Genomic DNA, 22561 nt, shown 5'->3' with positions numbered 1-22561 from the left:
CGTCACAAACGTCGAGTTCATTTTCTGGCAAATGAAATGCAACTATAAAAAAGAACTCCATGAAATACCATACAAAACACACAAAAAAATACACAAAAAAAACAGTTAGCAAGTTGTACGGTAACCTAGGTGCTTCAGATGAGTAATTGAGCAGTTTTTTTTAAAGCTTTTAAATCAGGGAAAAGTAGAACTGAAGGTAACCCAGGTGCTAGGGATCAGATAGCAGTTCATATATACTCTCCTATTGAAATATATGATAAAGCGTATAAAACATGGCAAAATCCGTATCACATGCCGTATCACTCTCGACCAATATCATCCATTGGGCCTAAAGGCCATCGGGCTGATATTGGTATCTCGGGATGATATGACACCGATTTTGCCATGTATTATTCTCTATCTAATAATATTATCTGTTTGTCTGTATGTACTGAAGTGATTACATGTGACGTAGGAAGAGTAAATGAAGTCAGGATTTAAATGTATTACTGAACCTTAACAATGATGAGTTGTAAGAAATACTTTCAAATAGGTTTGGGGTATGAGTGTGACAAGGTGTTCATTTTTTAATTTATTTATTACTATCAAATTAATAAGATAACATTTTATAAACCTGCAGCTCCTCGTGAAGGGTTCTCCCCCAGAATCAATGCCACAAAATTTGACAGGATTTTTTTTCATTCTAAAACCAAATTATTTGATGAATGGTTTACCAAAATATGTATTTTATAGTATTAAAAGAATAATAGCTGGTATTTTTATGTATTGTGGCCCTTTGTGGACGAGTTTCCTAAGAAGTTTATCAACATAACTGTCAATGAGGTTTTGAGTTCAAACCCGTCACATGGCAGGTGCATTCCACTCCTATCCCAATTGCCTTGATTGTCAGTTTTCCTACCAAAGGCCAATGTTTTCCCTGAGCACTCCGGTTTCCTCTTAAAAACGAACACAGGCCATCACCATAAAGGCAATAGTGCTCAAAGTGGCATTTATCACCAAAACAATCACGCTATAATAGTTTCCCTTGCAAATCATCACCCTTTGACCCTATTGCTCCTTGACTGTATAAGTATTCATTTATCCTAGGCTCTTAATTGTTTATGACGGGATGGCATGGGTTCTGATAACACTGGGCTTCAGTTTTGACAGTTTTATTCATGGTATGCTCGTTTCATTTATCTTGTGAATATTCTCTTAATAAGAATGTGTTACGGAAAAGTTAAGATTAATTCCAGTAGAACAATATTTTTCATGCAGGAATCAATTGCAAAATATTACTATCCTTGTATTCAAATACATCTTAGTTACAATAGTGTCAGTGTAACAATTTAAAAAGTTTTCTTTTTTCTAAAAAGGCATTGGCAATTATCCAAATCAATCGTGTATGAAAACTAATGTCAATAATCCGACTATAATAATTGGTTAACCCAAAAATTATTGATTTTAAGATGCTATCTTTTTCCAAGGTTTTGTGGTTCTCTGAAGGGGAAATTGCAACCGAAGTAATAACTACTTTAAAGGTGTTTGAAAGTTTAACCTCATTGAAGGTGAATTATTATATGTATTATACAATGTAACAGATACTTTTAAAAGTAGAGGTTAGACATTTTGAAAATCACTGTCCTTCTTGGTAAAGCTATTTTTTATGGACCATTTATTTGAAGTACTTTAAAGTCCTATTTTAATTTTTACATCACGAAAAAGAGTGTTATGGAGCTTTTAATTTACTTTGATAAGTATTTCTTTTTTTTTTTTTTTGCTGATCAGATGAGAAAAATATTGCATATTATTCAATTTGGAACTTGAATGTCAGAATTTAGCTCCAATAAACTCTCTTCAGTTCATTTTGTCTTTTTCCTCACTTGTGATAATGTTATTACATACCATTTTGGTTAGTAAGTAAAAATACTTTGAGGATCTTTAGCTACCAGTTTAAGAACATAACATTCTTATCTAAAGATATCAAAGAACGGAGTATAACAAAAAAATTGCGCAGTATTATCATGAGTATTGGTGGAATGTCTGTTTGCAAAATAACATTCAGTTAATGTAATACATTTTTTTGGAGGGGGGGGGGTGTATTTACTAAGTAATGTATATTCAATAAATAGTAGAATAGACAAAAATACCAAAATCCATGGAAAATTCTAAACAGAAAGTTCTTTATCAATGGTAAAAAGGTCTCCAACACATCTCCAACAAATGGAAAACAACTGGCATACTCCTGACTTGGTGCCAGCATTTATTGATGTAGAAAATATTGGATTGAACCTGGTTTTATAGCTAGATTAACCACTCACTCGTATGCCATTCGCATAGAATTCCACTATTCTGACAGCATTGTGTGAACAAACATATGAGACATAAAAAGTTAAATTGACAAAAATTGTGGTACAGCAGTCAACATTGTGTTATAATCATTATGGGAAAAAAAATCCCAAAAAACCAACTCAGAAGGTCAATTGGGAATATCATTTACGTGTTAACAGGGTTACCAAAAAAGTTTATTTTAACACAAAGTCTTTGTACATAAATGACAGCTTTATAGATTTCGAAACAGAGCAGACTAATGCTAGTACAAGGCAGCATTCGAACCTGCAAAGTGGAAAGGGAATAATATAAGTTGCAATAACTTGTTTCCCAATCCACTATAAATACATATGTTTAAACTAAACAAAGTCTAATTTAAAAAAAGCTTTGGTTTATCTTATGGAAAAATATTACTAGTATGCCTAGTTTAAACAGATATGTAATGGATATACATCCCAGTAACAATCACTTTTGAATGTACTATGTATCAAATATTTTGAACTTTCAATGAATATGAACTTTTTATTTAAATATTTATAAAACCTTTGATAGTGTAATTGAAGATTGTTAGTCATTCAAAACAACACGTGACATCACATTTATTAATTTCTGGCTTGCCTTGAAGTAATTGTGAGTGCGCATGGCAGACTTGCAGTCAAATAACTATACTCTAATCATTTATTTTGAGGCATTAGCAGTTTTCAGTATGATCTGGTAAGTTGATAGCTTGTCTCTCAACTGCTTTATTTTCAAATATTTGTTGAATAGTTTGATATATGTGATAGTAATTCTTGTAAACAAAATTTCTTTATATTACTTTTTTAAGTTAATAAGTTGGAACAGCTGTTTATTTCCTGGATTATAAGTAATGTGTAATAGGGTAAATCAAGAGAAGCTTGGACTCGTGTATCAAACAAGATTTTTCTGAATAAAATATAATTATTTTGTTTATAATTATGTTTTTAAAAAAAAAGTGTTTTCTTATATAGGTTTATGTATATTTTCATATAAAATAGAATTGAACTTGACCTATTTTATATTGACGTTCACATGTTCTGTTATTTAAATAAATATTGCGCTTTATTTCATTCAGAAAAAGACTTGTCATCAATTCATACTTATGATCTAAAAGAAGATCAAAGTATTTTGTTATTAAAACCATGAAATTGATACATTCAGTTTGTTTATAAATTGGCATATTTAATGCAATTCTTGTCAAAAGTATTTGCTAAAAGGATGAAAAAAATAGTGTAGGTAGGTAGGTAGGCAAATAATTTTATTTTTCAAAATGTTTCGAATGAATTAAACAAAAGAAAATTAAACCAATTGACTTTAAAAATAGTCATCGTTCAAAAATGACCCCAAAAAATAGAGTATGACCTAATACAAGTGTATGAAAAGTTATTTTCATGTTACCTAAGTAAAACACTGAACGGATGACATTTTGTGAGTTTTTTATGAAGGTCAAATGTGCCACTTCATATGTTTCCGGCATTTGATAAAGTAAGGCATTATACAAAATGGATTGTATTTAATTTCTATTATGATTATCATTTGATTACAAAACAATATTGAGATCAGTTTTAGATTTAAATGAAATCATTGATTTAACTGATTCATTCCTAATATTCATTTGGACAAAGACAAAGTATATAGTATTCTGTTAATAAAAACTTGCTTTGAAAAAATTAAGATTAATTCCAGCAGAACAATATTTTTCAATTACATCCTATTTCATGTAGTATCAGTTGCAAAATATCACTCGACTATTAACAAAACATAATAAACATATCTTACGATAGTTTAACAATTGAAAAAAAAAAGGTTTAGGCGATTATCCAAATAATGTATTAAGGTTCATCATAACAAACGGACAAATATGGCTGTATTTACATGCCAAAAATTACTCTGAGTACAGACTTACCTGTGCAGGTGGAAAAGTTTTAATGCCTGGCATCCACTAGATATAATAAAGTTAAATGCATTTTGAGTTTCAGAAAGATAAAATCTCTTTTGGATTTTGATGGGCATTTTTTTTCCTTCATGCAGAAGGTGTGAAAATTAACTGGTACAACTATGAGATGCACCCTCAGGTAAAAAAACGGTTTGTATTGTTTTGATTGTCCTTAATTGACATGGACAAGAGGTATCTTCACAACAACTATAGGTGAGTTAAAGAGTTTATCTGAGTCAGCTGTGGGTGGACAGTATCAAAGTAATTCAGGTGTTTGTTTATTTTTGCACCTTCTGCAGAAAGGAAAAAAAATGCCCATCAAAAACCAAGAAAGATTTTATCTTTCTTAAACACAAAATGCATTTAACTTTTATATATCTAGTGGATGCTAGGCATTACAACTTTCCAAACAGCACAGGTAAGTCTGTACACAGAGTAGTTTTTGAGGTGAAAATACGGCCATAGTTGTCCATTTGTTATGATGAACCTTAACAAATTGTGAAAATATGATACATACAGGAAGCATGCTTAAAATTATCATGAGTGTGGGTGGAATGCCTGTGTGCAAAATAAAATTCAGTAAATGTAGTGGGTTGAGGGAGGGAGTTGAAAACAACTGTCATATTCATTGCCAAAGCAGGGTATGTACATAACATCATAACTAAGTTTTCTTATCTGAATGACCATTGACAGTTGTGGTAGTTCATTAGTCTTGCCTTCGGTTAGCAAGTGACTGTAAAGACTGTAAATTATAAAAAAAATATTTAATATCAACTATACCAGTCATATCATCATTATTTATATTATTTAATATGAATTTCAACAAAATTCTATGGTTGAATGATTATTATTTCGAAGCCTGTAAAATGATGATTCAGTATGCATGGCAAATTTAATAACCTTCTGTTAGGTATGCCAATATAGAACCTAAAGAAACCAAATACAACTAGAATTGCCATTGCAAGCAATAGCGGATGTCACCCTTCCCCCCATTGCCACTAAGCGGCAGCCATTTCAAAACAACTTAACAGTGAATGCAGATCTATGAATTGTGATATATCGTTCTGTAAATTTTCAGTACAATAAGAGCATTATCAAAAGTTTCACATTTCTGCTGTTTCCATGGTAACGGCAGCCATTTTGAAAATTCCAAAGTCAAAAGTCGCATCTATACATGCCAGTTGACACTAATATTAAGTTTCATTAAGTTTGGAGCATTTTGAAAATATTTGACATTTCTGCAGTTTCCATGGCAACGGTGGCCATTTTGGAAATTCCAACTCCAAAAGTCTCATGCAGACTTGACAGTCAACAACCATATCAAGTTTCATTACTTTGATGAGCATTTTGAAATTTTTGAAATTTTTTACATTTTGGCTGGTTTCTATGGTAACACAGACCATTTCAAATTTTTAATGGCAGATACCACATTGGTACATGGGAGGGAACATACCATCAGAGTTTCAATGGATTTGACCTACCATTTTAAGAAAGTAAATGGCATTTTTTAAGGTTTTAAAGCATTTTGACCATTTTTGCCTTGTTTCCATGGTAACACAAGCCATTTTCGAAATTCCAATGCCAAATTCCACATCTACCAAAGTTGCTCATCGTTATGCTAAAGTTTCAAAAAATTTGGAGCAATTTGATATTTTGGAAATTTTTGGTGTAGTTTCCGTGGCAACATAGTAGTTCCAATGATTGTCAAAATCATCCAAAACCAGTATATAGTGGGCACCTACATTGTATCAAAATATAATGATTCTGATTTTAAGCATATCTAAATAATTCATTTAAACCAAAAACTGGATTTTTTCACAATTGTTCTGTTTCCATGGTAACGGCAGCCATTTTTTAGTTCCAAAGTTGTACTGCAACTCGAAAGTCAGGGTTCCTTGTTATAGTTAACTATCATTAAGATGGGTTCCATTGGCTCCGAGAAAACTGCTGGACAAAATTAGGTGGAAGAAAAATAATAATAATAGGGAAAAAGAAACAGAGGAAAAGCAATATGTCACCCGACATTGTCAATCGGGTGACATAAATATAACCCCCAAAAATGCACAAGAGAAAAGTTAACATATTGTTTTTAACAATACAACCAAAAAACTTTACCATCAACTTTTATAAAGAACATCCGTTCAACAAGCTAGTTTTATTATCTTGAGTGCTATAATTTTCACAATAAAAAATAATCAACAAGTTGTTCATTCTCAAATGCATGTACATTTATACAAGTTTTACATTGCACCAAAGACAAGTAATATGTTCGTGTATCTGTAGTTAAAACATTGAACGGATGTCATTTATGAAAATGAATGTCAAACATAACAGTTTTGTAACTAGGGCCAAAATGATATGGATGCAAAATGAACAAATTTTGCGGAGGGTAGAAAATGATGTTTTTTTCAACCCTTTTCATTGTATGCATGTGTACTCCCACCGAATCTGACACTAGTTACATTTTTGTTTTATTTCAATAAATATGCGCCTTTAAAATATTTGAATAGGGTTTTAATTATATTCATAATCTATATACAGATTAAACAACTATTTACAACAAAAAGGTCAGCTTCCTTCCCTATAAAGATGCAAATTTTGTCTATCGATCGCCACAACTCTATTAGATATGTAGCATGTAAAGCGCCAACTCAGAGACGATCTGTTCTCAAATGTGGGTTTTAAGTACGTTTTAAAATACCCACCAATTCATATTTTCCAACAGAATTTCATTGTTTTATCGAAACTGCAATCATTCATGTCATCGTAAATATTGAATGTAAAATATTTTCCACCCAATCTTATATTTGACAGCTCAAATACAGACCCATTACAGCGACACATCTGTATAAGAAACTTCTCAACATAGGAACCTAAGTGATCCCCCTTTCGGGAATTTGAGTCTCCCAATAGTTCATTTTTTAGTTTTGATTACTAAGAATTTTTAGTGATTATGTGTAAGTTTATATTGCCAAAACATTTGTGATATGAAATTACTTGGACCTCTAGATTCCCCCAAAACTTCCTTAATGAGAACCTCAAATCTCATGTCATGAATCGAAGACCTTAAGTATGTTTGCAATATTACAAAATGGATAATCTGTTAAAATATAAATTAGTATTTGTACCTAGATGGGAACCGGTACTTAAGAGCATAGGAATGACTTGAGTTATACTCTGTCACACATTGACACAGAAAAACAAAGGAAACAATATCAGGATATCATTTGTTATCTATAGATATGAAAGTAGATATCGAATTTATCCCCTGTCTAAGTCGGAATCTGGTGTGTAACATAGTAAAACATGAAAGTAAAGATTTTTTCATTATATGAAAAGGTGTTATTGAAATTTGGGAATTTGACATATTTTAAAATAGGTTTACCTGTAGAAACATACTGGTAGACCAATATAAGACAGTTTAAATCCAGAGACAGAGCAACTGGAATGAGTCAAATTTGGCGCTCAATTTTTTGAGAGGTATATCATAGACGGTGTGACGTCAACGTGGGTCATTTGCACAGCTTGGTCAGAAGTCCCATTCATTGATAATGTGACAATCATTATAAAATGGAATTGTAAATTTAGAGAAATTGAAATTTATCTTGTAAGAAAACTGAAATGAAGATGATAAAATGAATTTGTGGAACAAAAAAAAAATGCAAATCGTTAAATGCATAAATTTGTTGAATAATAGATAAGTATGTTAAAATAAGGATTGGATTTAAAATTTTTGATTTATTTAATTATCAAAAGAGGTTATTTGATATAAATATATTAGAGTGATTTCAATATGATATGAAACTGTTTAATAAGACTTCAAATATTTCCCATGTTTCTGCCAACAGGATGAAAAAAATGTGTAGGTAGTTACATGTAGGTTGGCAAATAATGTTATTTTCGAAAATGTTTCAACTGAATAAAACAAAGAAAACCAATTGACTTAAAAAGTAATTGTTCAAAATTGACCAAAAACGAATTAAAGTAGGGAAAACTGGGTTATACATTATTTTTTCATTTTATTGGAAACAGAAAATACATATTTGTGACCTTTAATATAGTATGATTTTAAACCTCAATGCTCTTCAACTTCGTACTTGTTTTGCCTTTATAAATATTTTGATATGAGCGTCACTGATGAGTCTTATGTACACGAAACGCGCGTCTGGCGTACTGAATTATAATCCTGGTGCCTTTGATAACTATCAGTGAAAGGGCATTATAGATATATAAACATGATAAGGAAGGAAGCGGAAAACAACTGTCATATTCCTTGCCAAAGCAGGGTATGCACATAACATCATAACTAAGTTTTCTTATCTGAATGACCATTTGTACTTGTGGTAGTTCATTAGTCTTGCCTTTGGTTAGCAAGTGACTGTAAAGACTGTAGGTTATAAGAAATTAAACTATATCAGTTATATTATCATTATTTATAATATTTGATATTTATGTCAACAAAATGATGTGACCAACATTCTATGGTTGAATAATTATTATATAGAAGCTTGTAAAATGATGATTTAGTATGCATGGAAAATTGAATAAACATCTCATCAGGTATGACAATACAGCACCTAAGAAAAAAATACAAACAGTAATAATAACAGTACAACACTTTACCATCAAAATTTATAAATGACATCCGTTCCACAAGTTAGTTTGATCATCTTGAGTGTTATAATTTTCTCAATAAAAAATAATCAACAATAAATTGTTCATGCTCAAATACATGTACATTTATACAATTTTTCAATTGCATTAAAAAAAGTAGTAGATTCATTTAACTGTTATTAAAACCTTGAACCGATGTCATTTATAAAATGGTATGTAAAAAATAACAGTGGTGTAACTAGAGACAAAATGATATGGATGCAAAAGGAACAAATTTTACGGAGAGTAGAAAATGATGTTTTTTCCAAACATTCTCCCTGTACGCATGTGTACTCCCACCGAATCTGACACTGGTGACATTTTTGTTTCATTTCATTTCAATAAATTTCGCCTTGAAAATATTGAATAGAGTTTTAATGATATTCATGATGTATTTACAGATTTAACAATTTAGAATATTTACAACAAAAAGGTCAGCTTTCTTCCCTTTAAAGATGCAAATTTTGTAATTGTCACATATTGTCTGTCGGTCGCCACAACTCTATTAGATGTGTAGCATATCCGGCGCTAAGTCAGAGACGGTCTGTTCCCATATTGTTGTTCTCAAGTACAATTTAAAATATCATATTTTTCCAACAGAATTTTTTTGTTTTATCGAATCTACAATTATTCCTACGAAGTTGAACATGAAAGTACAGTCTTCTCGTTATTTAAAAAAGTTTTATCGAAATTTTGGATTTGCCATATCATAAACTGGTAGACCAATATAACACATTTTTAATCTTGAGACAGGAAACTGGAATGAGTCAATTGGCGCTCAATGTTTTGAGAGGTGTTTCATAGGCAGTGTGACGCCAACGTAGGTTATTTGCATAGCTTTGTCAGCAGTCCCATTTATTGACAATGTAGTAATAATTTTAAAACGGAATTGTAAGTTAGAGAAACTAAAATTTATCTAGTAATAATACTGAAACGAAGATGATCAAATGAATTTGCTGAACTACAAATGATTGTGGTTGACATCAACATGAACCAACATCATTAAATGAACAAATTTGTTGAATAATTAAAATGAATGGTAAAATAAGAATTTGAATTCAAGTTTTCGATTTGATTAAACACAATTAAGATTTCAAGAGAGGTTATTTCATATAAATATATGAGAGTGATGTCAATATGATATAATACTTTTAAATATTTCCCTGTTTCTGCGAACTGCTAACAGGATGAAAAAAATAGTATAGGTAGTAAGTAGGGACATAATTTTATTTTCCAAAATGTTTCATCTGAATTTAATAAAGGAAACCAATTGACCTAAATAGAGATTGTTCAAAATTGACGAAAAGGAATAAGGGTAGGTCCTGAAATAAGTGTACGAAGGGTTAGCGGTACAACAAGTATTACTTTCATTTTGCCTAAGTTAACACTTTGAACAGATGTCATTTTTGGTTTCATAAGTTAATGGTCACACTTTTATATAGTGGCCAGCATTTTCTAGATTAAGCCATTTTACGAAGATTAGTATATAATTTCAAAGACTTTTATATATGTGTTCAGAAAGCATTGTTCTATTCAGTTTTAAACTTAATTGAAATCATTGATTAAATTGTTTTCTGAAATTGGACAAATAAAGGCAACAATAGTATACCGCTGTTCAAAACTCGTAAATCTATGGACAAAAAAACAAAATCGGGGTAACAAACTAACAAACTTTATCAAAATATTCTAAAGTCTTTGAAAGTCATATAATTTTTAACACATTATTACAGGTGCTGAAGTTTAAATGGAATAAGGATGAGTGGAATGGAGTTTTACCGACGTCTTTCCATGGGTATGCCAATTGATAGATGTTATGACCTGGAATATGCTCGCTTTTTTACCTTCTCAAGATGTCCTCCAAATTTTCTTCCAAACATCAGTTACATAAAACTCGCAGCAGCAGGCTTTTATTTTGACAATGGACAGTGTAAATGTCATAAATGTGGTATTAATTGGATAGAAAATCACAACAATAGGGATCCAATGGAAATCCATAAACAAATATCTCCTTCTTGTCATTTTGCAAGTAGTGAAATGAGGGAAATCAGGTATGAAAATGAAAACTGTCTTTCTATTGGGATTAGAAGGACATCAAATGTTGAAAGTCAAAATGAACCAAGAAGTGAAGAAACAAGAACAGAGGGGAGGCCTGGTAATTCATTACGAAGTAGAAGTTTGTTGGATACTGGTTATAGTTCATCGGCATCGGTAAGTAGCTTTATACATGTATGTCTAGCCATTCCAAATAGCTAGTGTGCCAATACTATGAAATTGTTATTCCTATAAATTTTGAAACCTCTTAACATCTGAAACAGATTGGCTTGGTGGGAGCAAACTTAGTCTTAATAAAGTTTCATTTTCATTTGTCATAATTTGTTTGTGATAACCTTAAAGATTAATTTTATAGTACAGTATCAGTTGTATAATAGAAAAAAAGGAAATGACCATATAGGGTATCCATTCATGACAAAATCAGTACAGCAGAAAATACACAAAAAAGCAAAGCAACAATATTTGATATTGTTGTTCTTCACCTCAAGGTCAAGATGAGGGCTTCAACAGATGGCCCCTAGCACCGGCGTGAAGAGAATCTTTGCAAATTTTGATGACCTAATAATTGTGAAAATAGATTTTACCTCATTTTCAAACATATGTATTTGTTAATGAAATGTGTTTTAAAAGATCAGTGAAGGTAATTTTATAAAAACATATTATCAATATATTATAATTTCAGTCACTCTAAACTATATGGCAGACCAGTCAACCATCAAAATTATGTAAATCAGTAGTGGATCAAGAGGTGGGATGAGGTGGGCTGGCTGTCGGACCCCCCTTATATTGGAAGAAAAATGCATTTGAATGTTGACATATGGTTGGAACCCCCTTCCTTTATCCTGGGTTGGGAACCTCCCCTTTTTAAAATGGCTGGATCTGCTGCTGTAACTTTAAAAATTTGGTCATTGGTAGTAATAGCATGATGTCACATATACATGACATAAACATAGTTTTTTATGCCCCATCCACTATGCCCCATTTGTGGGCATTATGTTTTTCGGACTGTGCATCCGTTTGTTCGTCAATCAGTTCTCCTTCTGTCCTGCTTCGGGTTAAAGTTTTTGGTCAAGGTAGTTTTTTATTAGTTCCAGAAACTTAGTTCATGTATTACCTATAATATGATCTTTCTAATTTTAATGCCTGAGTTCTTTCTAATTTGAACGCCCGAGATCTTTATAATTTTAATACCAGGTCCACTGAACATAAACAATAATAGTGTGAGTGGGGCATTACATGTATTAGTTTGTGATTGGGTTTATATTTTATAGTAAAGCACAAGTGGTAAGTCAATGATATTTGAAATGCATTCGTATTTATAAGCATTGGCTCATCTTATATTTATGGAGATTATTTGGCCCTGCACCCCTAGTCATGGTCTCTTGATTTTGAAACTTTTGCTTAGTTTATATGTATTAGTTTGTGATGAGGTCAGTTTATGGGGAACCTTTAGTGGTAGGTCAATGATATTTTGTTTGCAGTTGTAATATCTCATTTCCGTGGAGATTATTTGGCCCCGCCCTCTTAGTCATGGTCTGTTGACTATGAACATTTTGCATAGTTTACATGTATTAATTTGTTAATAGGTCAGATCAACAGGATTAATTAGTTTACATGTATTAGTTTGTGACTCATTCAGTTAAAGATGAACTAGCAATTGTAAGTCATAATATTTGTTATATATTGGCATTTGCAAGTATCGTTTCATTTAGATCATATATTCCTACTCTCTCATCATGGTTCATTAACCTATAAACGTTTACGTAATTTACAAGTTAATGTTTGTGATCAGGTTTGATTAAAGGGAACAACTTATCTTAAATCAAAGGTATTTGTTATGCAGTTGTATAAGCATTGGTACATCTCATCTCCATGGAGATTGTTTAGCCATATACTTTCAATCAGGATTCATCACAGTTTTTTTGACAGTAAAAAGTAAAAAAACGAGTTGTCAGCACTGAAGACAGTTAAGAAAAATATACTTTCATGCAATATTGGTGTAGTCCTCACAATATGATACTAAGTGTTTGTTATTGTTAAATGCCTTTTTTATATTGCAGTTCACACCAATCCAAGAAGAAGGACAGCAATGTAGTAATGAAGAAGAAAGTCATAGTGATTTTAGATATACAGACTATAGTGTAAGACTCTCATCTTTTGGTAATTGGCCAAAAATACAGACCCCAGTAGATTTAGCAAGTGCTGGTTTTTTCTATACAGGTGCAAATGATGAGGTGAAGTGCTTTTCTTGTGGAGTTTGCCTTGCAAAATGGAAACCACATGAGAACCCATGGATTGAGCATAAAAAGCACAGCAAATTTGTTGAGACAAAAATGGTAAATAGTACATCATAGTTCTGTTTTTTGTTGTTGTTGTTTTTTTTTTAACAAAATCAACATAAAAAGGTTATCTTTTGACTATTGTTAAGAAAATGGCACTAGTAGGTTGTGCAAGAGTCATTATCTTCTACTCAGGCCTAGGTAATATTGGTTACAAAGATGATTGACATTTACTATTCAGTAATCATAAATGTGTTTGGATGAATGATGACAGTACAGAGGTAGATAGAACATGACAGTCCTCTGACACATTAATAGAATAAAAAGGTTAACAACCATGAGTAGTAGAAGTGAATATTTTTTTCATGCCATGCACGATGCTCATTTTAACATCAGTAGGTATTAAAATTGTAAATATTTTTATACTGAGCATAAGTGAGGTGTAAAATGTTGAAAAATATAATGCATACCCGTGTTAAAATAATCATTGAACATGGCATGATTCTTACAGGATTTTATGCATTCAAAAATATATATATATAGCAAATAAAACGTTTCATGATAAAAATAAAATGATTTATTTATTCTAACACACCAACACAAATGTCTATTCTGTTCTACAGTACCTGTTCTTCTAAATATTGAACTGACATTGCAATCCCCCTCTTACTTCAAACGCTTACCACTGTCTTATCATCTACTACTTAAATGAAAAAATCCTGTCACAAAGTATTAATATCTCACAGTTACATAAATATGTTTATTCAATTATATTTCAGCCACTTCTTCATAAGCAGCCATCAACAGTACCTAAACTTGGTAAGCTTTGTATTATATTCGCTAGATACAGTTTGTAGTAAACTTATATAAAACAAACTTGACATGTGAAATATATGCTCTTGTTGGTTGTTCAAGATGCAGAACTCTGGAACAACCAATAAAAAAATCGGAATCTTAAGTTATAAAAAGCAACACTGCAAATGACAGCATTAAAGACACAAAAATACAAACACATCTCTATGTTTTATAAAATTTGATAAGGAATATATTTACTGGCAAAGGGACAACCATTTCTAGCTATGCTTGCAGATTTTGTTGCAACTTTACCATCTAAAAAGCTATGTACACTCTTTTTACGCCATTATTTCTTTCTTATTGTGTTGCAAAATGTTCGTTGCTAGTGAAGATTTTTTATGCCCTTGCCGTAGCGGAGAAGACATAAAGTTTTACCCTTGTTTGTGACATTCCGTCCATTCGTATGTCTCATACATCCCAAAATTGGTTTATGTTCTCTAACTTTAGTTTGCCTAAACCAAATGTTATGAAACTTATATACAATGCTTATTTTCACAAAACACAGATCAAGGATGATTTTTTGTAGCGTCACTTATACATTTCTAGAGTTATGCTCCTTTACAAATGGAAAATTTGCTGAATTTTTCGTTTCCATTCTATAACCTTAGTTTGCCTCAACCAAATTTTATGACACTTAGACACAATGCATATTACATCTTTTTTTGTATATCACAAAACCCAGATCAGGTTTGAATTCTGGTGGTGTTACTTATACCGGTCAATAGTTATACTCTTTTACAAATGGAAAATAATTGAATTCTTTGTTCCCTTTATTTAATATAAGTTTGTCTCAACCAAATGTTATGAAAATGTTCAAAATTCATAAATCCATGGACTAAAAACAAAATCGGGGTAACAAACTAAAAACGCATTAAATATAAGGGGAGAACAACGACACAACATTAAAATGAATCACACACAGAAACGGACTAAGCATAAGACAAAATCCTATGAGAATAACAAATATAACATCAAAACCAAATACATGAATTTGAGATAGATAAGTACCGTGACACGTCTTATAGTAATGTGAATTCACACTAAAAAAATAAGAGACAACGAACGACACAACGGAAACACAATGTTAAAATGTATGACACACAGAAACGAACTATAACATAACAATGGCCATATTCCTGACTTGGTACAGGACATTTTTAAAGGAAACAATGGTGAGTTGAACCTGGTTTTGTGGCATGCCAAACCTCCCTCTGGTATGGCCATAATAAATATAACATTAAAATGACAACACAACATTACAGGACTACAATATAAATAAATAGAAGAACGCAATTGACAAAGAAACACACGAATAATAGCTAACAAAAGGCAACAAGTTTAAAATTTTAATACGCCAGAAGGGCATTTTGTCCACACAAGGCGAACTAGTGACGCCTAGATACAAAAGTTTGAAAGCCAAAATAAGAACAAAGTTGAACAGCATCGAGGACCAAAAGTTCAAAAAAGTTGTGCCAAAAACGGCCAGAGTTTTCTGTTATGTACCAGAACATCCCTTTTATTTAGAATAATTGATACTTTTGCAAGTGTAAATTTTATAAAATGACTATACAAAAGATACACATGATAAAACTGAAGTATTAACTAATTACAGCAAACAACCGAAATGCATTACATAACCCGACAAAATGCACACAAAAAATAGACACATCCCAATAAGTGAAACTTATACACCATGCTTATTACCACAAAACTCAAATCAAATACAAACTTGGGTAGCTTTACTTTCACAGTTTTTAAGCCTTGCCCTTTATAACCTTATATATAAGCGGGGGATCTTTTGTGTCCCGTGGAAACATTCCCCATTTATTATTTGCAGCTCTGACCAGGGCAGGTTATTCATTTTCAAAAATCCTCCTTACTTGGAAAGCCATGTACAATGTTGGTTATTGCTAAAAACAAATTGTGTCTGTTTAAAGTTGAAAAAAAACTTATGTGGTTACAGGAATTATGAAGATATTATTGAAATGAAAAAAAATAAATTAGTAAGACAAATGAATCTTCAATTGTTCATAGGGTCAATATGGAAAATGTGATGCAATAATCAATATGTACCTATTCGACTTTATCATGTACTGAATATGAATTTGCTCATATTAAAGGAAGTGCTGTAGCATATTCAGATGAGGTGCTTACAGATTTAGACTTAGACTTGAGAAACACAAGTGGATCAACAAACATTATTTCAGGAGGAAATACTCATCCATACCTTGGTAAATATAAATTTTAATAGTGTTCATCGAAAGTCATTCATGGTTTATAACAATAACTGCTTAATTAATATTTAGTTTCATATGCATTACACATTAACCAGTAAATTTAGCCTGATTCGTTTTATAAACGTAGCTATAATAGTTCTTTTTAAAGCATGAAGCCTGACAGCAAAGCTGTAGAAATACGTAGGAATTATTTCTTTCTCTAATTAATATGTTTTTGCATCTTCTTGAAAATATCTTGTCAGAATTTATCTAAATTTACAAAGATTCTTATACAGGAAATGAAGTATGCACATTCTGTATCAATATCAAAGTCTAGACCTGGTTTATTTCTGTGTATTTCCTGCTTGTTTATCTATCATAAATTCATTGAAAATGCTTAACCAAATTTGTTTTCTATATAGTTCTGGTAACAATATTACAAATGAAGTGTTTGTTTTTAAACCACTTGTTTGTACAGGTTTTTTTGGTTCATAGTAAACATAGTAAAGGAATCACTTGTTAGTTTGTTAACCACAAGTCATCTAACTCTCTTTTTACAGCATCTACAGCTACAAGAGCAGTTTTGGAAATAGCCACTGGCCCAAACAAAAAACAGCATGTGGAAAAGATTCTGAATGCACTTTGTTCTGGTGATATTCATAAATCCTTTTTTTGCTTTCAATATAGGTGGTTATATTCTACTAAAAACTTTCTTGAATTCCATCAATTAAATTAAAGATTATGTTAAAATTAGAATTTAAAAATGTGAGGAGGAAGAGTGGTACTCCCCTCAACATTTAGTTGAAGAAAAAAAATAGTAAAGAGAGAAAATGTCGAAATTAATGTTATTATACCACGAACATACATTCTCACTTTCATGTTTAAAATGGCAGGCTAACATGTTAATTGATGTATTTTTCTTTGGAACTTGTATGACAGTTCCGCTGTAGATTGGCATTCATTCGTAATCTCCTGTTATTGATAGAAAATAAAGTAATAAAGCAAACGGATTTCCATGATAAAAATCTTGAGTTTCTGTTTTAAACAGGTATTTAACAGTAAAAGGGAAATAATCAACATTGTATTTGCTAAATGCTTCTTTAATCAAAATCATTAAATTTTCTTATCAAGGCAGTGCTATCATTTAATTGCATATACTTATACTTATATTTATTATAGCATTTGGTACTATATTCTACAGAAAATGACATACATGTAGAACGAATTAACGAACCCAAGGCAGCGCAGATATATGGAGTTTTATTGATTATGGAAGAGTATGAAGAGGAACTGAAAAAGCGTGATAATGAGATTGAAAAGCGTGATAATGAGATTAAAAAGCGTGACGTAAATATTAAAAAACTTGAAAGAAAACAACTTGCCTTAAACAATGGTAACTACATTTTAATTATAAGAAACCGGATATGTTGGCATGCTAATATGAAAATTTCCTTCTTATGTTTTTCATCAATGTTTCCTTGATACAGAGTTTAAACATGTCTATGAGTATTAAATCTCTTTGACAATTTATCTTCATTTTTATTAAATTCTGTTCAAGGAAACCTCATACACCCTACACCCAAAATTGAATAATTCAAGAAATCTTTAATGTAATCTGGCACACACATGTGGAACAGTTTACCTTTATCGTTACGATATATTACAAATGTAAAATAACAATTATTGAAGTAACTATAACTATAATGATTACGTTCAATACAAATGCAAAAATGTTATGAAAAATAAACATTATTTTTTTTTAATTTTGTTGTTGTTGATTTCAATAAATGACAAATGGTGCATTGACCTTGATGACACTTGACTAAAGTTTGGGGTACAATGGGGTCAGTATGATTTTTTTTTGTCTATGACTCAAATAGTGTAAGAGAATAAGACACAACTGTTAATTTGAATGCATATTGCATTCTGAGATTTGGTATCAGTATTTCCTAAAATCTAACATGTGCAATTAATGCTCCTTGGCACCTATACATTTTCTATACTATCACTTAAATTTTATGTATATGATTATGATACATAGTATCGATCAGTTGTCTTAAAATGGTAGCTTCGATATATTTCAGAATTAGAAGACTTCAAATCAAGGAATACACAGATATGTGGGATATGCTGTACAGAAGTCAGAAACATAGTGTTTTTCCCCTGTGGTCATGTTTTTTGTTGTGAACAATGTGTAATAAGACTGCAGCAAAATTCACCACAAAATCAAAGAACAGCATGTCCGACATGTAGACGTCCAATTGAAAGATCTGTTAAAATATTCTGGTCATAATTATTATGTGATGGTATAACTATTTTTTTTATTGTTGATATTATTAACTTTTTACCTTTGTTAAGAAAAATAAAAATGTAAAGAAACAGAATATTTTTTACCTCATAAATTATTGAATCCTATTGTGCAATAAATAAATGATAAATGTTTATATCAAATGAACAACTGTTGACATCATCAGTGTGTTGTTATTACACTATATAAATTTGTCAGTCAAACACAAGTCCAAATAATCCTGCATCATGATTGAGATTTGTGTATGTTATAAAAAATTTAACAAACGAATTGATAATTGAGTAAATGGTCCTATCCATTTCAAATAGAGCGAGGGTTAAATATGAAAATAAAGCACTGTCAGCTGTAACACATGTGACACAATACAATACTAACTAGTTAAACCTATTTTGTTTTTATTTCTTATACAAATGTTCAAACTCTTAAATTTTTTTAGAACCTTTAAAAAAATACAGACCTATAATTGTTAATGTATGTGTCATTTTGGTCTCTTGTGGACAGTTGTCTCATTGGCAATCAAACCACATCTTCTTTTTATATATAGATATCTCACATGAAGACGATTAACCTCATGGATTGTTTTCATATGTTTATAGACTCATTAATGAATTTAATCTGCTATGCCAAGCTGAGTTTGTTAGCAGTGTGTTGGTGATATTCATTACTTTTATATGTTGTATATATGATTTTTTTCTCAACCTTATGGTATGATATAATATCGTTTTCCTTAATGAAACGAATTGTATTAGGTATTTGGCTTCTTTTGCCACACATTTGCCAATTAAGAGTGTGGAATCCTAGCTTCGTTGATATGGAAATTGGTATTTTGTTTAATGAAATTAAGTCAAATTCGTTGAACTACAGAAATTTGTATTTCTATTTGATGTCTACAAAAATGGTCTCACTTTTACACGACATTACAATATCAAATTCCAGATGTGATTAAAAATCCTATTTTTATCAATGAAGAGCTAGGGTTAAATGAATCACACATGGATTATGAAAATAAATTGTCAGTGCAAGGACCATCATTTGCCATGACAAACACTACTCAACAAAGAATAGGACAGTTTAAAATAACAGATATATTCCAAACTTTGTAAAGACAGTTTCCTCTTCATGACCCACTCAAGGACTAAATTTCGTCTACAAAAGACTCATCAGTGACGCTCGAATCCAAACATGTTGAAAGGGCCAAATAAAGTACGAAGTTGAAGATCATTGAGGACCAAAATTCCTAAAAGTTTTGCCAAATACAGCTAAGGTAATCAATGCCTGAGGTAGAAAAACCTTAGTATTTCAAAAATTCAAAATTTTGTAAACAGTTAATTTATACATATAACCATATCAATGATAATTTATGTCAGCACAAAAGTGCTAACTACTGGGCTGGTGATACCCTCGGGAAAATAAATTTCCATCAGCAGTGGCATCGACCCAGTGGTTGTAAATAAACTCATCAAAGATACCAGGACTAAATTTTGTATATACGCCAGACGCGCGTTTCGTCTACAAAAGACTCACCAGTCGAATCCAAAAATGTTGAAAGGGCCAATAAAGCACGAAGTTGAAGAGCATTGAGGACAAAAATTCCTAAACGTTTTGCCAAATACAGCTAAGGCAATCAATGTCTGAAGTAGAAAAACCTTAGTAAACTATTACATATAAAAGCATAGTAATAATAAGGCTAACAAACATTACAGTTGATAATTGAAGCATTCTACTGAAAGTAGAGAAAACTATTTAGGATATTTTTTTACCTCTTAAATTTTTATTTAATTTAATCATTGATAACATAAACAGGTGGATTTTGTGGTATTTTGATACCTTTTTATGTGATTTAATAATTATATTTGTATAGTTCAATATTTTTCCTAGCAAAAGTGAAAGGGTTTAATACATATTGAGAGTTCAAAATTCAAAAAGAAAGAAAATATTTCCTTCTCAAACAAGAGGCAACATAGTTTGGATGCTTTAATTTTAGCTATTGCAAACCAATCAAGAGGAGAGTTATTGCAACTGTCTGCATGATTGGTCTGTTATTGTTTTAAAAATCACTATTGGATTATATTTTTGATTAGTTGGTATTTTATTATATGTCGAAGTAATTTGCTGCATCATTCCTGAATAGTTATCAAAAATACCAGGACTATACTTTAATACGCAAGATGTGCGTTTCGTCTACATAAGAATCATCAGTGACCCTCATATCAAAATATTTATTAAGCCAAACAAGTACAAAGTTTAAGAGCATTGAGGACCCAAAATTCCAAACAGTTGTGCCAAATACGACTAAGGTAATCAATGCCTGGGATAAGAAAATGCTTAGTTTTTCGAAAATTCAATGTTTTGTTTACAGGAAATTAATAAAAAATGACAACATTAGTGATATGCATGTCAACACCGAAGTGTTGACTACTGGACTATTGGAAAGCATCCATATATATCATCCTAAACATTGCACCAAGAACATTCCCTACAGCTAGGTCATACGAATAAAAAGGAGTTGCTCCACCAACGATATTGCAAAAAAACAACTACAAGAACTTCGCGGTCATCTAAAACATCGGGGCTACAAAACAAAAGATATTAATAAAGGTTTTCCTCGTGCTAACAACATCAGCCGAGATACACTTTTACAATTTAAAGCCAAAAAGATCAACAAGAGGGTGCCTTTTAAGTTGACTAACCACCTAAAATGTGATAACTTATCTTACCTAATCCGCGAAAAACATTCTTATCTATCCAAGATATTTCCCGAGCCACCTGTATTCGCTTTCCGTAGGCCCAAAAACCTTAAAGACTTGCAGGTGAGAGCTGATATATCCTCTCAGGCAGGCTCTTCGTCTGTGGGATCTTGTAAGGGTTGCGGAAACAAACGATGTCTCACTTGCAAACAAATACTGGATACCAAGACTTTTAACAGTCACTCCACTGGTACAGAATACACCATATTTTGCAATGTTAATTGCAAGACTACAAATGTTGTGTATCTCCTACAGTGTAAATGTGGTAAACAGTATATGACGTGTCACGGTACTTTTCTATCCCAAATTCATGTATTTAGTTTTGATGTTATATTTGTGATTCTCATCTGATTTTGTCTAATACCTGGTTCGTTTCTGTGTGTGTTACATTTTAATGTTGTGTCGTCATTCTCATATTTAACGCGTTTCCCTCGGTTTTAGGTTTGTTACCCGGATTTGTTTTTTTTATCGATTTATGAGTTTTGAACGTCGGTATTCTACTGTTGCCTTTATTGGCGAGTCAGAAGAGCCGTTTCACAAACGAATGAACGGTCATCGTAGCGACTATCAATGCAAGCCAGACCTCCCTCTCAGTCGACATTGGAGATCCCCTGGCTACACTACGGCAGATCTCAATTGACTGGCCATTACAATCATTAACCACAACGCTGCTTGGTCTAGGGAAGATAGACTCATTCGGGAAAGATTTTGGATAAGAAAATTAACAATTTTGGCACCAAATGGAATAAGTGAAAAGATGTAGTTTGACTTCGTGTAGTGCTTCACATTTGGGTTATATTACTTTTTTTTCTCTGTTTCCATTTCTTTACCTTACTTATCGCTTAAATAAATTTGTTGAATACACCAATTTAAATTGCTTAATTGTTCTATGGATTAAAAGTACCAAGCCACGTTCAACTAGTTAACCTTAGTCTAAATTTATCATTATATTTCAACGGCCGTTTGTTTGCGATGTTAAAATACGCAGACTACTCTACCGTTGTCAAATATGAAATATTTACAAATTTAGATCGTTCAGTGCTGTTTATTTGGAATTTTTATTGTTGTCGTTGTAATATCATAACTGTCGCTACCGTTAAAGTTTTAGAATTGTGCTGGTTCATATCGCACATTATAAGTTTTATTTAAAGCATATATTTTAACTCTCTATTGTAACTAGCCATATA

General features: G+C 31.5%; 1 protein-coding gene across 4 annotated transcripts; it reads left to right on the top strand.

The window, feature by feature from the left end:
• The first annotated feature begins 2924 nt into the window (after positions 1 to 2924).
• LOC143071320 (baculoviral IAP repeat-containing protein 8-like) lies at positions 2925 to 18703 on the top strand. 4 transcript variants are annotated; one of them, XM_076245562.1, is made up of 8 exons: positions 2925 to 3024; positions 10648 to 11125; positions 13030 to 13110; positions 14028 to 14067; positions 16224 to 16334; positions 16880 to 16969; positions 17521 to 17712; positions 18404 to 18703. In XM_076245562.1, exons 2-8 carry the CDS (start codon positions 10673 to 10675, stop codon positions 18610 to 18612), a joined length of 1176 nt encoding a protein of 391 aa, XP_076101677.1. In that variant the 5' UTR covers positions 2925 to 3024; positions 10648 to 10672; the 3' UTR covers positions 18613 to 18703. The 4 variants fall into 4 exon arrangements, with proteins under 4 accessions (XP_076101677.1, XP_076101674.1, XP_076101676.1 ...); XM_076245559.1 differs by having other exon boundaries at positions 13030 to 13305; XM_076245560.1 differs by lacking the exon at positions 2925 to 3024 and adding an exon at positions 4884 to 4905 and having other exon boundaries at positions 13030 to 13305.
• The last annotated feature ends 3858 nt before the right edge of the window (positions 18704 to 22561 follow it).

Source organism: Mytilus galloprovincialis, chromosome 4 (genome assembly GCF_965363235.1).
Source record: "Mytilus galloprovincialis chromosome 4, xbMytGall1.hap1.1, whole genome shotgun sequence".
NCBI classification, from domain to species: domain Eukaryota; kingdom Metazoa; phylum Mollusca; class Bivalvia; order Mytilida; family Mytilidae; genus Mytilus; species Mytilus galloprovincialis.
This window is presented reverse-complemented; position numbering and strand designations above follow the sequence as displayed.